Source organism: Sylvia atricapilla, chromosome 29 (genome assembly GCF_009819655.1).
Source record: "Sylvia atricapilla isolate bSylAtr1 chromosome 29, bSylAtr1.pri, whole genome shotgun sequence".
NCBI classification, from domain to species: Eukaryota; Metazoa; Chordata; class Aves; order Passeriformes; family Sylviidae; genus Sylvia; species Sylvia atricapilla.
The window spans coordinates 1,252,565-1,270,963 of record NC_089168.1 but is presented as its reverse complement, the minus strand read 5'-3'; the positions used below and the strand labels follow the sequence as shown (position 1 = coordinate 1,270,963).

The 18,399-nt window shown below is 49.5% G+C and overlaps 2 protein-coding genes across 2 annotated transcripts; both read left to right on the top strand.

The window, feature by feature from the left end:
* Nucleotides 1-1,949: 1,949 nt before the first annotated feature.
* LOC136372754 (keratin, type II cytoskeletal 4-like) lies at nucleotides 1,950-9,118 on the top strand. Its single transcript, XM_066337500.1, has 9 exons — nucleotides 1,950-2,489; nucleotides 3,635-3,849; nucleotides 4,888-4,948; nucleotides 5,222-5,317; nucleotides 6,072-6,236; nucleotides 6,686-6,811; nucleotides 7,370-7,590; nucleotides 7,927-7,955; nucleotides 8,070-9,118. Exons 1-9 carry the CDS (start codon nucleotides 1,950-1,952, stop codon nucleotides 8,471-8,473), a joined length of 1,857 nt encoding a protein of 618 aa, XP_066193597.1. The 3' UTR covers nucleotides 8,474-9,118.
* Nucleotides 9,119-13,187: 4,069 nt separating this feature from the next.
* Nucleotides 13,188-18,399, top strand: LOC136372753 (keratin, type II cytoskeletal 5-like). Its single transcript, XM_066337499.1, has 9 exons — nucleotides 13,188-13,985; nucleotides 14,810-15,030; nucleotides 15,841-15,901; nucleotides 16,230-16,325; nucleotides 16,432-16,596; nucleotides 16,718-16,843; nucleotides 17,147-17,367; nucleotides 17,480-17,514; nucleotides 17,912-18,399. Exons 1-9 carry the CDS (start codon nucleotides 13,188-13,190, stop codon nucleotides 18,397-18,399), a joined length of 2,211 nt encoding a protein of 736 aa, XP_066193596.1.

Genomic DNA, 18,399 nt, shown 5'->3' with positions numbered 1-18,399 from the left:
CTGTCCCCAGGCAGTGCTCCATGTTTGGCCTCAGACCACACACCCCGTGTCTTTTCCAGGGATTGCACCAATGCTTTGGTGCAAAATAAAACTCATTTCCAAAATATTTCTTCTTTTTTCACTTGCATGCAAGAGGTCCTAGTGCTTGGGTTACCTTGAAGCAACACGAAGGATGTGGTGCCCAAAAGCCCATTTGATTTCTCCAACTATCTGTGAATGAGAGTAATCTGGGATAGTGAAAAGTGTTCCTGGCCACAACAAGGGGTTGGAATGACCTGAGTTTTATGGTTCCTTCCAACCCAAACCATTCCATGATTCTATGAAAGTACATCCCATTGCAAGATGTGCATCCCAATATACTCAGACCAACATAACTATAATGGAACTACTACATGGTTATAATTAAATATAGTATTTTTTTTTAATTTCAATTCATTATGAGACCTGTTAAAAGAAAAGGAAAGACCCTTCCAGGAAATATTCTAAATATCCTGATTCTTTTTCCTGACTTTTAATTTTAACTACATTTCACATTGACAGCAGCACTGAGTCTGACCAGAACCCGTTAATTTTGCCCCAGCAAAGATGTAAAGGTTTCTCAGGGCAAGCTCTGCAATCCTTTGTGTTTCTGTGATTAGACCCCCTTTTTAAGGCAAAAAAAGGAACTTTATTTGTTTAAAAAAAAAATTCAAAAATCTTTTTAAGAATTTTAATTAAGATGGGACAATGCCTTCTCATTACCAGATACTACTGGAGGGATTTAATGTCAAAAAGGTGTGTCAAGGAATGACCAGGCAAAACATTCACTCCAGCTGACATTTCTCAACCTGCTTGTAACTCTTCTCTTCTTTGTTACTTCTCCTGTTCAGGTGAATCTGTTGTGTGTCCTGGTCCCATTACATCCTTGTTCAAAATTTCGCATCTTCCCTGGGCACATAACTAGTAATAAATCACTACCATATCCCAGAAATGCCTTATCTTCAATTTCAGGTGTTCTAAGGCCCAGCGGAAGCCTTGGGTTGTCCAGAGAAGCTATGGCACAGGTTGTCCAGAGAAGTTGTGGCTGCCCCTTCCCTGGAAGTGACCAAGGCCAGTTTGGATGAGGCTTGCAATGACCGGGGATAGAGAAAGGTGTCCCTGCTCACAGCAGAAGGTGGAATGAGATAAACTTTAAGGTCCATTCTGAGCCCGATCATTCCATGACTCCAAGATTCCGTGAACCCCCAGTTTCCCAGAGCATCTTCCCCATTACCAAACTCATCCTTGGTACCACCTCACGCGGTTCCTGCTCCACAAACATGGAAACCACCAACCCCATCCTGCTGGTCAGCGCCCGAATTCCCTCCAAGAGCCACAGCCATCCCCACAAGAGGAAGGAATAAATGCTTACGAGAACACTCCCAACAACGTCAGTGCTGAGCCGGGATGGATCCGCCTTCCCTCTCCCTGTCAGCAGTGGTCATTGCTCAAGAGCCTGCCCAGAGCTTGCCACAGACCCTGAAAGGGGTGGCATCCCCATGACATTTTGCAGGAGGTCCTGAAACGTAATTAAATGCTGTGGTGAAACCAAACCGTAAACAAGCCATGAATAAAAACTCCTTGAATTATTTTGCTAAACTATAATTACACAATAAGGAAGCAGATTAATTAAGTAAAATATAAGTCCTGAAACTGAAGCTTGCAAGCAAAGCAGTTTATTTTAATTTCCACATTATTTCATATGAGATAGAAGTGTTTGCTGTGGGTTTAAAATGTTGGAAGCCATTCCTTGCTGCCAGGCAGGCCAAACCCAGTGGATAAATTAAATTTTTGCATCTGAGGCACCTCCTGAAATGTATATAAGGAGAAGGGCTCTGCCTCAGAGGAGCTAAAGGAGATCTCCTTCTTCCAGTCTCTGCTCCTCTCTTGCTCCTCCGCGTCGCCGTCACTGCCCACCAACCCCAGCCACCATGAGCCGACAGTGCTACACCTCTGGCTCCATCCTGGGAAGACGAGGCTTTTCCTCGGCATCCGCTGTCTGCGGCCTAGGCAGGGCCAACAGCAGCTCAGCCTCCGTGTGCCAGCCCGTAGGACGGAGGTGTGGGATCGGTGGCTTCAGCAGCCGCAGTGTCTGTGACCTGGGCAGAGGGCAAAGGATTTCCTTCGGCGGGAGCTGCCGCAGCGGCGTCTATGGCAATGCCGGCGTCGGGCGCTGCGGCATCGCCTACGGCGGGGGCCGCTTTGGCACCGTCGTGGGCTTTGGGAACTGTGCGACCTTCGGGGGCCTGGGCAGCTACAGAGGCCTGGGGGACGGCGTGGCCATGGGGGGCTACGGCGCTGGCATCGGCATCGGCGGAGGGAGGTCCGAGGGGATTCGTGGCGTCAGCATCCACCCAGAGCTCCTCAAGCCCCTGTGTGTGGGCGTGGACCCCGAGGAGTGCCAAGTGCGGACCCATGAGAAGGAGCAGATCAAGAACCTCAACAACCAGTTTGCCTGTTTCATTGACAAGGTGAGACTCCACTTTCCCTGCCCCATGTCCCTTGGCTCCAAAGGGTGCATGTCCCCAGAAACAACAGGGAGAGCTGTTTCTCCTGGTGCCCTAGTATTTAAACATTTCTGATGAGCCATGGTGGTCCTGGCCTGGAGACGTTCTGGATTTAAGCCTTGCACCAAGGTAATGCCACCAGTGTTGTACCTTTGGATGGTCACCAATCTGCTAAAGAGCTCAGTCAGGCACAGCTCCAGGGATATAGTAAATCCAAGCCTGTGAGTGATGAGGTGAAGACACAGAAGGATAGGAAATTTCATTTCAAGTGTATAATCTGATGTTGCTCTCACAAATTTATAACTCCAAAGGACTTCTGCATTCTCAAAATAGCTTGTGTTTCATGAAGGTGACGTGAAAGGATGAATTTAACTAAAATGGGAGGAACTATTATAATTTCTCTGTCCCTCCAATCTGTGAATGAAATGATTTGGTGATTTCCTAAAAAGATGTCCTAAAATTTTATCATTGTTTTCTTGGCTACATTTAAGGGTTTTCATTACTGTTTAGAGAGCTGTTAAGGGAAAGAATTTTTCAAACAGCAAAGAAAATCTGCTCTTTCTGATCTGATCTTGATTTTCCTGGAGAGTTGTTCTGCAACTGGAAAAACTGAATCCACCTAGAAGCAGCAACTCCTGCTTCTTCCCATTTGTAAAATGACTTATTCATGACCCATCAAGCTCCTAGAGAGCCCTTTAATCTAGAAGCGGAAATGCATGATAAGTATCCACAACTGCAGTTTAAATCAGATACATCCAAATGAAGTCCTGGATGGAGCTTTTAGTGCTGAGAAAGGCTTGTTAGCCCTGGGCCCATCGGGAAGCAGAGGATCTGGTTCGTGGGGAGGAGGGGAGGTGTTTGGCTGAGCCAGCATTGGTTGAACCCAGGCTCGGCCTCAACACAATGTGAAGGCACTGATGTTGCTCAGCCTGAGATTCGAGTGCTGGGTGGGATCAGTTTAGCTCAGAGAAGATGCTGATCCCACTCAATCCCCTGAGACAGCAGCACCTGACCATTTACAATTCTGATTTGATTTTCACTTTTCCCTTTGGGAAGTGCAGAAGCCCTGGGACAGGAGATCCTGACTCTCCCATCTCTTCCCTGCCCAGGTGCGGCTGCTGGAGCAGCAGAACAAGGTGCTAACCACCAAGTGGGAGCTGCTGCAGCAGTATGTGCTCCCAGCGTCCCGGAGAAACTTGGAGCCTGTGTTTGAGAACTTCATCTGCAACCTGAGGAAGCAGCTGGAGTGTGTGATGGGGGAGCGTGAGCGGCTGGAGAATGAGGAGCGGTGCCTGCGCGACTTAGTTCAGGAGTTCAAGTGCAAGTAAGTCACACACAGGGAAGCTGCAGGCCCAGACATTGCTGGCCTGGGTGGTGTTCCTGAGTGTGAATCCAAGGAAATTGCACTGGATGGTTCAACAAACGGGCACAGGGCAAGTCATTGCAGTACTGGGCGAATTTCCTGCACTAGGCATCCAGTGCTGCACTGGAGATGCTGCTGAGGGACTGGAAGATGTCTTCAAGCCCAGGTTCCTTATGGAGCAGGATAGGAAACCACTTTTCCCCTGCCTCCTGCATACCCCCATGGTTTGCCATATCAAATCTCTCCCATCACCTGTGCCTGTGTCTTCTCCAGTGCCTTCCATTCCCACAAAACAAACAAAACCCTCAGCCGATCTCCTCCACCCCACTCTTTAACCACATCATGTTGGGATTCAGTCTCTCTTCCCAGAGAGAATGTGGGATTTGTTTTTTTCAGTCGAAGCTGTAGATACTCCCTAATATCTCCCCATGTGCCCTACTAAGCCATAAACCAGGTCACTGGATCAACTTTCCCCAGAGTTCATCAACTCAGGTGTTTTTTCTTTCTGAGCCACCACCAAGCGAGTCCAACTCATAATATCTTGTGAAAGTTCTTGCAGATCCAAATTACTGAGTCATTGTGCCCTGACTGTGCTACCTACTGCACCCTGGAGTTTCACAGGTTGCTCAAGTTCCTGACCTTCCCCTGAGGTATTTTGGTCACAGTCTCCCCATAAACATTCTGAGCAGAGTCCTGGATGCTCTGGAAAAACATCTCACAAAGCAGAAGGGCTGGAAGCAGCAATCCAAGCCTCCAGCTCTGAGTTGCTGGTGGTTTGGCTGGATTTTCTGTCCACTGACTCTTACCATCCAAACCACTGGTGTGGCTAAAACTGCTGAGTAAAGCCCAGTGAGGGGGTAAGAAACAGCAATGAAGCAAAATTAATGATAAAAAATAAGGTGCAAAGTGAAATCTCATTTCCCATGGTCTGCACTGGACAGATGGGTGATGGAGATGGGACCCGCAGGGCTCAGCATCCCCCCACTCCACTTCCTGCAGGTACGAAGATGAGATCAACAAACGCACGGCAGCAGAGAATGAGTTTGTGGTGCTCAAGAAGGTGAGTCAGGATCAGCTGAGGGTGGGCAAACCCTGGCCCTGGGGGTCAGTGGGAGAAGTAGGGGGTCCTGGCACTATGGCACAGCCTGATGCCCCATAAATGAGGCAATCCAAGGAATCTGGAAAGCCTCTGAAGTTTCCAGCACATGCAGCCCAAACCTACATAGCACTAAGGGTTGGAAACAATGGGGTTTCCTCCAAATCTAAAGAAAACCCAGAATTTGCCACAATCGTTCCTTCATCTCTTTTCACCAAATTATTGGTATCTCTCCAGGATGTGGATTGTCTCTACCTGACCAAGGAGGAGCTGGAGGTGAGGGTGGGTCTCCTGCGGCAGCAGCTGGAGTTCCTGAAGTGCATCTATGCTGAGGTAAGGGCTCATGACCCAATCTGCTCTCTAGGGAGCAGATCATCATCCCCTGCCCTCCCCACCTGAGTCTTACACCAAGAGTGCAGGGAAAGTTGTTTTTTCTGAAAATCCTGGAATTGCAGCTCAGAACTGTATGTCTTTTAGACATATTTGATAACAGTACTGTCACACCTACTCTGGGAAGGGAAAGAGTGTCTTGGTTGTCTCCTACATTGCTGCCCACAAGGGGAGGGATCTTTCGCCTGAAAACCTCTCAAATTCTAATCCAAACCATCCTTGCACTTGCCAAATATTTCTAGCACTTGATTTTTTTTTTTACACTAGTCAAAATATTTTAATGAAAATAACACTTCTGTCTGAAATTCCACAAGTTTTTAACAAAACACACAGGGGACACTTTACATTGACACTTCTTTGAGCTAAACCCCCTCAGTGGGGTTGAGTGGGGCCCAAAGAACTCACTTCCAAAGGGTTCCCAGTCCAGGAAAGCACTGGCAGAGCCAGGAATGCAGGAGTGGGTTGTTCCACCAGGATTCCCTGCCCTTTCTTAGGGAAGTGCATGCAGCCATCCCATGTTATGCCACCAAAAGAGGTGCCAGCTGCCAGGTCTTGCTGGACATGAGTTGCCCACCTGGCGACCTCTACACTGGGAGTTGAGGGGAGAACCTCCTGCAACCAGACCCCCCACACAGGGGTTGCTGCTGGCCTGGCTGGGGCTGGTTGGGGGAATGGAACTGATGCTCTGGTCCCGCAGGAGAGGGCTCAGCTGGACTGTCAGCTGTGTGACACCTCTGTCATCGTGCAAATGGACAACAGCCGGGACCTGGACATGGAGGGCATCATCAAAAGTGTGGAGTGCTGCTACGAGGAGATTGCCCAGAAGAGTAAGGCTGAGGTGGAGGCTTTCTACCAAACCAGAGTGAGTATTCCATGAATTTCCATGACAGACCATTTCTGAGACCATGATGCAACTTTAACCCACCCCACATTGTGTATTAGCTTAAGTTTGCTTAAGAAAGTTGTACCAAAAAACCCAAACCCAAACCAACCTTAAAAGTGTGGTTTGAGATACTTCAGTGCAAGCAGAGCAGAGCAGAGTGTTCAGAGATGTCCCCTTTGTGCACCTTGAGGAGCATCTTTGCTTCCCAAAGGGCAAATCATAGAACCCCAAGGCTGGAAAAGGCCTCCAAGACCAGCAAGTCCAGGACTCACCTGAGACTCTTGTCCAGGCTGAGGCCATGTCTGGGTGGTGCCCTGGAGACACCAACCTTGGTGCAGCTCTGGAGACTTCCATCTTCCCAGGAAAGTAGGGGGCCCTGGGAAGGGGCGATTTGGGTGCATTGACATCATCCTATTCCTATGCAACAGCTGGAGGAACTCCACAGCAGCCGGGGCAAGTTCTGTGATGACCTGAGGAACAATCAGAGTGAGATTGCCGAGCTCAACAGGATGATACAGAAGCTGCAGTGTGAGTCAGACAACGTGAAGAAACAGGTAGGACCAAGGGATGGATCCACCTGGAAGCGCAGCTCCTCCATCAAAGGTCATTGTCCTACCAGCTCCCACCCTGTGGAGCTGCAAAGAACCCCCTGCCCCAGATTAGATCTATTTTACCTTCTCATCTGCTGTTCATGCGTAGAAAAGAGCAGATTTATTTCTCACTTGGCAAATAAGAAGTGTGTTGGTTTGCCGGTACCAGAATAATTGTTTGCTGTGGGTTCCCACCAGGTTGCAGCCAACAGATTCCATCCTCTTCATCCCAAATAGCTTGACCACCACAAATCCAGCCTAAATCTTGGCTGACACTTCCTGGCCAATAAATAAGGAGTCATATGAGCAAAGCTGTGGAGATATCCTTTGATATCACCCTTGGCTGCCTTCTTGCCCAGAGAGATTGTGCCTGGAAGTGTCCAAGGCCAGGTTTGATGTGGTTTGGATCAGCCTGGGCTAGTGGACAGTGTCCCTGCCCATGGAGATGGGACTGGATGGGCTTTGCTCTTTACTTTCCTTTACTGAACCTTTGTGGGAATGTCCTCCTGTGTCTATCCCCAGATCTCAGCCCTGCAGACAGCTATCTGTGATGCTGAGCAACGGGGAGACTGTGCCCTCAAGGATGCCCGGCAGAAGCTGGTTGACCTGCAGACAGCTCTGCAGCAGGCCAAGGACAAGATGGCCTGTCTGCTCAGGGACTACCAGGAGCTGCTCAACGTCAAGCTGGCCCTGGACATTGAGATTGCCACTTACAGGACTCTGCTGGAGGGAGAAGAGAGCAGGTAGGAGCAGTCCTGTAAGGATGGCCAGCAAAAGACAGTGGAAGGAGAAAGAAATACTGCACCCAGGGCTGCAGAGGAGAGCAGGGTCCCTTTTCCCTCCCACCGGGTGCAGAGGGGATGATCACTCTCATCCAAAAAGAGGATGGGACATTAGTATGACCGTGGAATTAGGGATCCAACCCTGCAGTGCTTTGGTGGGCAGTTTGAACACGGGTCTCCCAGCAGGGTGCACCTAAAGAGCCAAGGACATGTCAGGTTTCTAAGGAGGCAGTGGCTGGGCTCTATTCGAGGAATATGTCCCTAAATACATCTCTGAGACGTTTCTTTCCTTGACAGGATATGCACCGGCAACCCTGTGAGCGTAGGTGAGTTAATGACCCCCACCTTAATTTCTTATAAGCCTTTTAAGTTTGTAACGCTCCTTTTGAGCCGGGTTTTCGCTGCTCTGGGCGTGACGGAGCTTGTTTTTTGTCCCGCAGCCGTGGTCAGCGGCGGGGGCACGGTCGGGGAGTGCCGATCCCTGTCTGGAATTGGAGGCAAATGCACCGTCAAGAGCGGAGGGGCCGGCGCGGGGCTGGGCATGGTCTCGTCCTTCGGAAACGCCGGGTTCAGCACCCGGAGCGTGGATTGTGTCCCCAAGGTCGGGGCAGGATTCGGGGCCAGAAGCGCGGTCAGCTGCGTGGGGAGAGAAGTGATCACCGGGGTGGACGGGGTCCAGTGCGGCCCCGCGATGGGCAACCTGGGCAACCTGGGCAACCTGGGCAACGTGGTGTGCGCGGGGGTGGAGCAGTGCGGCCCCGGGCCCGTCATCATCCCCGCGGCCCCGGGGGTCTGCGGGAACAGATTCAGCACAGCCGTGCGCGTCGTCAGGACGACCCGGTAGAGACCGCCGGGGCCCCACGCGGCAGATTTTATAATAATCAGCATTTCTGCAATAAAAACAGTATTCCCCCTCCCTCTGACAGCCACAGGGATCACACGACCATGCACTAGGATATCGCTCTGCCTAAACCCATTGCCTGACACAACCCAACCTCTCTCTGTTGTCTTTCTTGGGGGAACCCCCCACCTGCCCCCCTCAGCCAGGTGAGATTTTCATTTCAGAGACCATTCCTGTCTCCACACATCATCTTGGCTTTTCAATCACCCTTCCCTGCTTGACCCCTTTCCAGCAGAGAATTTCTTTCCCTAATGCAGCTATTGCAAAAGGATGAAAAATTTGGTCATCCCAACTTCAGAGAGAGAAGCCACAATTTAATTGTCTGAGATGAAGCTGCAGCTGTAATTTAACTTCTTTAATGACAGCAGAAAATCCAATTTTTCCTGTTTACAAGAGGGTAGGGAATGCTTATGCAAATTGGTCCAGGTTGCTACACCGTGTTTGGTAGAGCAGATTTTAATTATGCCCCGACGAGCACCTTATATTTCTGTAGTTAAATGCATGCGTTGTTTTTCCTGTGTGCAATAGACGGAGTTAAAGCTTTTAATGTGTAAGTGAACAGAGTTATTACCCTTCGCTTACTCCAGACTTTCAGCTGTACCTTCAATAAACTCCATGCATAATTCATGCTGCACTGGCTGGGCTTTATTTCCCTCCCTGATATTGCAAATCACAGAAATTTCCTCAAACCTGACTCTCCAAACAGGTGGAGTTTGGAGCTTCAAGAAGCTTTTGTCTGCTCTCCTTCCTGAAGCACCTTTGCATACCTATATTCCATCCACTGGTTAGTGTGGCCACAAGGAAGTCTGGAAAGGAGGTTATTTAACCATCTGTGGGATATGTAGTTTAGTTGGGATCTCCCACAGTGTCTGGAATCTCTGGAGATGGAACCAAAAGGCAGCCAGGCCCTTGTCTAAAGAAATCAGTGAGAACCAGCTCAGGGAGCAACAGGACAATAATCCTACACCACACCCATGAAACCCTCTCATGAGAGCGGGTTGATTTTAGAAGAGGAAAGTTCAGTTTCCCAAAATGCAGCATCAGGGGCTTCTTCCTCAACACCCACCTTTCTAAAAATATGTGAACTCACACAAAGAGCAGGGTCTGGAGATGTGGCTGGACATGCCCCTCCGGGGAAGGAAAATCTCTCACAATCTTAGGAAACTGGGATTTAGGAGAAATCACATCATCTTCTCCTTTTTCTCTATGAGGGTCATAGAATCATGGAATATCGTGGGTGGGAAGGGACCCACAAGGATCATGGAATCCCAGTCCTGGCACTGCACAGGACACCTCAAAAATATCAGCAGATGTTTGAGCATTGTCCCAATGTCCCAGAGTTCTGCAGGGCTCCCAGTTCTCCTGGACAGTGACCCACTGATGGGTCTCTACAACTTGGCTGGGAGGATCTTGCCATGGTAACAACTCAACACAGCCAGATACACAGCTGGAATCACAGGAAAACCAACCAGCCCTGCAGCTCCTTCCTTCCCACAGCTCCCCGTGGCACAGCCAATGGCCCCTGAACCAGCTCTGCATCACCCTTGGAGAAATCCCTATGTCCTTGTCCAGCCTGGAACAACACAGCGTGTGGGTAGTTTCATCTGCCCACGAAAGGCTCACTGAGAACCTGGGGCTGTAATTTATTCCCCCATGTCCCACTCTGCTTCCAAGACTTCCCTGCTGACTCATGGCTTCTTTCTCTTGGCCTCTCCAGGACTGGGGGATGAGCTCAGCCCCCATCTCAGGCTCAGTCTGTCCTCACTGGTGGGATGGGGATGAACCCACCACGGGATGAGTTCAGCCTCTGCTGCTCTCCCAGCATCAGGCATTCCAGCTCCCCTCGTGATATACTGGATGTGATCAACAGAGAGCAGAGCAATAATTCTATTTTAAGAAATGCCACAGTGGCTGGGGATTGGTGAAAGCCAAGGGGGTCACCCCTTAGTGAGAAAGCAAAGCTCACCCCTCTAAAGATTTTTTTGGAAATGTTGTCTTCATCTTTTCTGCTCCATGAACACCACTTGGGCTCCATCTCATTTCTATGTAAATACCAGGCAGAAACACCCAAACCAAGAAGCTTCCAGTGCCCCAACAGCTCATAATTTATGTTGCTCATCTCCCTGCAAAGCAATATCTGAACACCAAACACCAGCCAGCTCCCCAGGGGAAAAAAGCAGTCTGGCAGCTCTTGCATTTCTGGGAGAAAACCTTTAATCATCCTTGTCCTCAACTCCCAGCTATTGCAAAACCCATGTTTGCTGCTGCCTGCTTGAAGATGTTCATGTAGGTTAGGTTTGTATTTTAGAGACAAAAAAAAAAAGCCAAGAATGTGTGTTTGGGGCAGATGGAAATCGAATCCTGCATAGTGTCAGTCTGGACAGACCTTTTTGTAAACTGATAGAGTCTAAAACTATGGATTCATGGAATGGTTAGGTTAGAAGGGATCTTAACCATCTTGTTCCACTCCCTGCCATGGTCAGGGACGCCTTCCACTATCCCAGTTGCTCCAAGCCCCATCCAGCCTGGCCCTGGACACTTTGAGGGATGCGGCAGCCACAGCATCCCTCAATGGGAAATCCATTGCAGGGCCTCCCCACCCCCACAGGGAGGAATTTTTTCCATATACTTGGCTTCAACTTTCCCTCTTTCAGCTTGAACCCAGCGCCTGGCAGAGCTGATCCAAACAGACAGATGAAAATGCCACATCTGCTTCTGGGACTGGAGCCCCAACCCTCAGCTCCTCCAGACCACCAACCAGCTCAGGAAGGAAAGGCAGCATTTTTCAGGTGGCCTTTGCATCTCTCACATACCCTGTGGATAACGAGCCGAGGGGAGAAGAGTATGGGAGCCTAAAGTGACAATTCCCTCTCTCTTCTTGGCAGCCCCACCTTTAATCCCATTACATTCATTCAGCTCTAACATCTGATCTGAACCCGTTCTTCAGCTTCAGGACAAGCTGCCTTTGCTGGGGTCAAGGAACAATGAAGACAAAATCTCATTTTCCCATCGCACCCTGGCTTTGAATTGTATGCAAATCATCAAGGCAATGGATGCTCATGAATATCAAGTGACATTCCAGATTCGGACCCACATTTTCCGAAAAGAAACAAGCTGACCTGCACCATCTGGGCATCATTTCTCACTGCAAAGGGAAATTCTCTTTCAGTGTTCCAACTCTTCCATTCAAGCCTGCCCAGCAGCATTTCTCCAGGGATAATCAGATATTTGTTCTTCTGTATTCAGTAGCACCTGTTTAATTGTTCTTTCAGAGATGCCAGTGGGATTTTAGCTCCTTAATGATTTTGTAGCACTGGGACACAGGGATAGGTTTCGAAGGGCAAGTAGAGTCCTGTCCTCTAAATATATTTAAGCTCCAGTCCTGCAGGGTGCAGGCAAAGCCACCAGGGCAGTCCCATGCCAAAAACCAGCTGAGCTCTGACATGCGAGGGATAAAATACTCTCAACACTACAAGTTCCACAAAGTCTGAGATGCCAGAAAGTGTCACCACACCCTGTTGTATTTGGTCTTTTTTCCCAAGGACTCCAGGAAGTAAAATAAGGAGAATTTGTGGGAGTGTTTTTCATGCTGGTTAAATCTGCTTTTGGCAGCATTTTGAATGGAAGGTTCAAAGATCTTTGAAAGAAATCAGAGCTAGAGAGAGCCAGAAATTCAGGAGTGACTACATCCTAAAGTGGGCAAATTACATTGTTCTACAGAGCTGGGCAGAGAGCTCTTCAGAAAATCAGATTCTTCTGATGGTTTTTAGGTCAAGATGAAAATGCATCAATCACATCATCAGCTAGCTGGAGAAATCACAACACAGCCTCTGTGTGGAATGGAGTTGTGTTCTGGAAATGCAAATATCCACAGGAAAAGCCTAGAAAACCTGCCATAGGCTAAATAATGAATATAAATGGGCAAATTTTGAGGTGATATTTACATATGGAAAGGGGAAAGAGGAAAACTTGATCAGAACCTCTTTGTCAAGTCATCCCAAAAAGATGGTCCCTGCCCATGGAGTAGGAACAGCAGACTGGATAAATTAGAGCCCCAAAAGGGATGTCAGGTTTCATGAACATCAAGCCACCTTCTGCCTTCAGGTGAAGAATGAATTATTTTTGTTCAGATTTAATAATTTAGCTCTCACCGTCTGTCACATGAGTTAGTCCAGAAGACTCTACACTGATCTCTGTGTTGATGTGTTGCATCTTTTAAGTAGATTTGGGAATCCAAGATATTATATCTGGCTTTATAACATTTAAAAATTATTTTCTTTCACAGTGAGGAAGTTATAGAATCATGGAATCCCAGAATGGTTTGGGTAGGAAGGAATCTCAAAGACCATCTCATTCCCCATGTCCCATGGGCAGAGACACCTTGTATTAACTCAGGTTGCTCCAAGTCCCTCCCAGCTTGGCACTGGACACAAAATAATACAAAATAAAATAACTCCTCTCTATGAGAAGACAGAGGTTTTGCATCAGGCTGAGCTCTCCCTGCCAGAAATCTGGGCGTTAGATAACTTTTCCAGCTGAGCAGATCCTGCCCCAGGAGGTGTGTTTGGGTGCAGTCAGGGTTTAACAAGTCTCAAGGAGACAGCTGCCTCCTGGCATGTCAAAACCATGAAGGCACTAAATTGATCACTGGACTTCCATGCAACCAAGCCCAGATCCCTGGAGGATAAAAGGGGCCCCCGTATTCCCTTTCCTCAGAGAGCTGCAGAGTCTCTCTGGCTGGGCAGGGACCTTCTCTGCTGCTGTGATGAACAGGACGCTCAGCATGAGGGCAGGAGGTGGAGGCCGATCCTACAGCGCTGCCTCGGCCATAATTCCAAGTAGCAACAGGGCTGGCTTTAGCTCTGTGTCTGTGGCACGATCAGGAGGAGGAGGTGGCTTTGGAAGGCTCGTTGGAGGAGGTGGCGGCGGCAGTTCTGGCAGTGGTGGAGGTTTTGGCAGCAGGAGCCTCTACAACCTTGGTGGTAGCAAGAGGATTTCCATCGGGGTTGGAAGCAGCTTCCGAGCTGCCTTTGGAAGTGGAGCTGCTAGTGGCCTTGGCCTGGGAGGTGGTGGTGGAGCGGGGGGCTTTGGGCTTGGCAGTGGTGGAGCTGGTGGTGGGCTTGGGCTGGGGCTTGGTGGTGGAGGTGGTGGGTTTGGCTTTGGTGGAGGTGCTGGTGGGCTTGGCTATAGTGGTGGGCACGGGAGCGGTGGAGGGTTTGGCTTTGGTGGACTGGGGGGCCTGGGAGGATTCCCTCCGGGGCTGGGTGGTGGAAGGAACCCAGCAGGATTTTCTGGTGGCCCGTCTGGAGTGGGTACAATCCAAGAGGTGACTGTGAACCAGAGTCTTCTGGCACCACTGAACCTGGAGATAGATCCAAATATCCAACAAGTGCGGAAAGATGAGAAGGAGCAAATCAAGACCCTCAACAACAAATTTGCTTCTTTCATTGACAAGGTGAGACTTCATTGAGTGCTGTGGATCTGTGGTAGAGGGGAAGTGAGGATCTAGTAAGTACAAAAATATAACTTCAGAGATCTTGAGTCTTTCACTCATTTCCTCCCTGCATGTCTTCATTAACTTCCTCGAACAACAATGTCCTGAACATTTACAGGGGAGAAAACAAAACAAGAAAATTGTAGTTATGGGATTGGATCCAGGTTTTGTTCCTGAGGAATAACACAGATTGGTTGAAATGGAGTAAGTCAGTTTTGGGTCCAGCTCTAGTGGCTCAACACAACTCTCTCTCTGGGCAATCACACCAGATGTCTTGGTCTTTGTTGTTTATTGTCTGCAAGACAAAATCCTTTTTGTATTGTCTCAATTGACTCAACCACTCAAGTCCTTCCTTGGCTTTTAATTGGATAAATATGTTTTATGTGTGAGCAAGAGGAAAGGCAATTAAGCCTTTTAGTGTTAGTATTCAGACCTTGGCTTTAACGAAGAAAGATAAATATCTTACAAGGAAAGAAACCCCAGAGGGTGTGAAAGAAGAACTTCACTGTCTGGTGAAGAAAGAGCTGAACCCAAGTTTTCTTACCATCACTTGTTGGCTTCCTAAATTAAATTGCCTCTGAAGAGAACTGTCCACTGAGGGTGGATTTGCTCAGCTACAGGTTGGGCTTAATACAACCCTGGATAATCCAGAGGATATTCCCAGTTTGGAAATTCTTAGTTCAGGAATCCCTTGGCTCCTGCCATGCATCATCCCAGTTATTGAATATTGGCTGTCAGCTCACAGATATCTTCTGCCTAAGCCTCTTCTGCTTCCCAATGCTCAGGTTCGCTTCCTGGAGCAGCAGAACAAGGTGCTGGAGACCAAGTGGACTCTTCTGCAGGAGCAGGGCCAAAAAAACAACTCTGGCAAGAGCAACCTGGACCCTCTGTTTGAGGCCTATATCAACAACCTGCGGCGGCAGCTGGCCAACCTGCTCAGCGAGCGGGGCCGCATGGATGGGGAGCTGAAGAACATGCAGGACCTCGTGGAGGACTTCAAGAACAAGTGAGTGTGAAACGGGGTGTAAATTGTTTAGCTGAACATTGAGTAGCAGGAGTTTTCACCCAGAGGGTGGCTGGGCACTGAACAGGCTCCCCAGGGAATGGTCGTGGTCCCAATGGCTACCAGAGTGCCAGGAGTGTTTGGACAATGCTCTCAGGCACAGGGTGTCCTGTGCAGGGCCAGAAGTTGGATTCCATGATCCTCATGGGTCCCTTCCAACTCAGCTGAATTTACTATTCTACAATTCTGTAATTCTAAGATTCTGTGATTCTATGATTCTATGGTTCTATGATTCTATAGTTCTGTGATTCTACAGTTCATCTCAAAAAATTCAATTTTTGAAAGTCAAACATCCAGCCAGACGTATTAATGGAAATTTCTCCAGGAAAGGGAAAAATGTATCTCCAGTTTGTGCTCCATTCTGTAACAGAACATCACGAATTACCTCCAATACCTCCTGCTTAGAGGTATCTCTCCCTGCAGGACTCCTTTTCCTCAACACCAAAAAGAGTCCATCGACATTTTTTTTTTCCCATCAAGAAATGGAGGCTCAGCCAAGACACAGCGTCTTGCAATGGCTCTTGCAAAGGAAAATCCTCTAAACCAGCTTTACCTTCTTTGTTCTGTCTGCATTAAGTAAAAAATGTCCTTTCTGCCTGTTGAGAAATGGGAGTCACACATTTGAGCTGGACAGTTCCCAGGAGGCTGATTTGGAGATGCCATCCCCAGTCCAGACCACCTTGCAGTCCTACCTGGACACCTGTTCTGCTTCCCAAGGTCTGATCCAGTACTTCTTTCCCTTTATCCCTGCAGATATGAAGAGGAAATCAACCGGCGCACGGCAGCAGAGAACGAATTTGTGGTCCTCAAGAAGGTGGGTGAGACAGGAGGTACTGCAGATGCTGAGCCAACCCCAACCATTGCACAGATTGGGAATATCCTGAGGGATGGGAGATCTCGTGGAGCTGCATCCTCATCCTTTAGAAGGGTTTTAAATCACAATTTGATCATGGTATTGCAGAAAAGGAATGGAGTGTCTTGTAGGAGGGAAGCAAAATCTCCTCTCACTCCTGTCCCACAAAACACACACAGGCGCAGAACAGGCCATGTAGACACAAAGGAGATCAGTCGTGCTGGGAATCCCAGGTACCGAGGCTGAAGATCCAGGTGCCACAGGTGTCCCCACAGCTGCTCTTTTCCAGGATGTGGATGCTGCTTACATGAACAAGGTGGAGCTGGAAGCCAAGGTGGATGCCCTAAGCGATGAACTCAACTTCCTTCGAGCCCTCTATGAGGCGGTACAGACAAATCCCCAATTCCCGTCCTGCCGTTGTCCTTGATTGGGGACTGCCACCACTCCGAGGGTTGGGAGAGGTAAGTGCAGCTCCTGTGTGCTTCCCACAGGAGCTGGCTCAGCTCAGCGCCCAAGTGTCCGACACTGCCGTCATCCTGTCCATGGACAACAACCGGGACCTGGACCTGAGCAGCATCATTGCCGAGGTCAAGGCTCAGTATGAGGACATCGCCAACCGGAGCCGCGCCGAGGCCGAGGCTTGGTACCAAACCAAGGTGAGCTGACCTATCATTTGCCGCAGGAAATCCCTGCTGTCCCTAAGAGGGGTTTTTTGAGCCATGTCTTGTCCAGCCAGACACCTCAGATGGTTCAGTTATATCTTCCTTCTTACCTCAGTTTGAGGAGCTGCAGGCCACAGCTGGGAAACATGGCGATGACCTGCGCAACACGAAGGGTGAAATCTCAGAGCTCAACCGGCTCATCCAGAGGATCCGCTCCGAGATAGAGAACACAAGGAACCAGGTAGGAATGGCAAAAGGAGCCAACAGAGCCCCATTCTGTTGTCTTTCAACACCATTGCTCAGCTTTGCTGATTGGGGGCTTTTCAGCCTCACTGAAGGTGTTGAATTCCCGCCTGGAAATGGCTTCACACTGTAAAATGTAACTATTAAGTCATCCTTGCCAGCCTGGCATTTCAACTCCAGCCGTGTTAGCTCAGCTGGAACATTTTCCATGAACATCCCAGCCAGAACATCCCAGTTTCCTCCTTGGGTGACCCTCACAAAAAGGGAAGAGCAGCTTTCCAAGCCCCCTCATCCCTTGCAGTGTGCCACCCTGCAGACGGCCATCGGTGACTCTGAGGAGCGTGGGGAACTGGCCCTCAAGGATGCCAAGGCAAAGATGATTGACCTGGAAGACGCCCTGCAGAAAGCCAAGTCTGACATGGCCCGGCAGCTCCGGGAATACCAGGAGCTCATGAATGTCAAGCTGGCCCTGGACATTGAAATTGCGACCTACAGGAAGCTGCTGGAGGGCGAGGAGAGCAGGTAGCAGCAAAGTCCTTGTGGGGATAATAGTGATTATACCTTTTCCCATCAGAGGTAGGTTCCTCTGCCTGTCCCCACAGTTTTGTTCTAATCTTCTCTAATCCTCCAACAGGCTCAGTGGGGAGGGACTGAACCCCATCAGCTACTGTAAGTATCATAGTTCTGGATCCTAAAGTCTAGCTTTGGGAGCAAGGCCTGGGAGAAACCTTGGGAAAAGGGAAGGTTTGGTCCACATAAGACTTTTGGAGCCCTCCACTGTCAGTAGGGGCTTGCACAGGGGATGGAAGTTTGGTTCATATCCTCTGGGTCAAGGTCCTGATGAGGGTACCTCCTGGGACTAGGTGATTCCCCAGAGAAGCTGTGGCTGCTCCATCCCTGAAAGTGTCCAAGGCCAGGTTGGATGGGATTTAGAGCAACCTGGGTTGGTGGAAGGAGTCCCTGCCCACAGCAGGGACAGGGATGGGATGATGGCACCTTCCAGCCCAGCCCATGATTCCATGACTGTGAAGTGGCTCTCCAACCCTCTGGTTGCTTTCCCTTGCAGCAGTCATCAGCTCCGGCTCCGGCATTGGTGGTGGAGCTGGCATAGGAGGAGGATTTGGTGCACTGAGCCTGAGTGGAGGAGGCGGCGGAAGTGCTTTTGGCCTTGGAGGAGGAGGTGGAAGCAGTTTTGGTCTCGGAGGAGGTGTTGGAAGTGGTTTTGGCCTTGGAGGAGGTGGCGGGAGCAGTTTCAGTCTTGGAGCTGGCAGCGGAGGAGGTGGAGGAGGCTACAGCTTTGGAAGTGGAGGAGGACTTGGACTCGGGGCTGGAGGTGGTCTTGGGGGTGGATTTGGAGGAGGGAGTGGTCTGAGCACTGCTGGCAGCTACAGCCATGCTGGAGGTGGCAGCAGTGCCCTGAGCACCAGCGGAGGGAATTTCAGTTCTGGAAGTGCAAAAGGCACCAACCCAGGTGTGAAAATCGTCTCCAAAACCTCCTCCAGCAAAAAGAGCATAAAAAGCCAAAGCCTGAAGAATGCCACAGAGTCTGAGTGA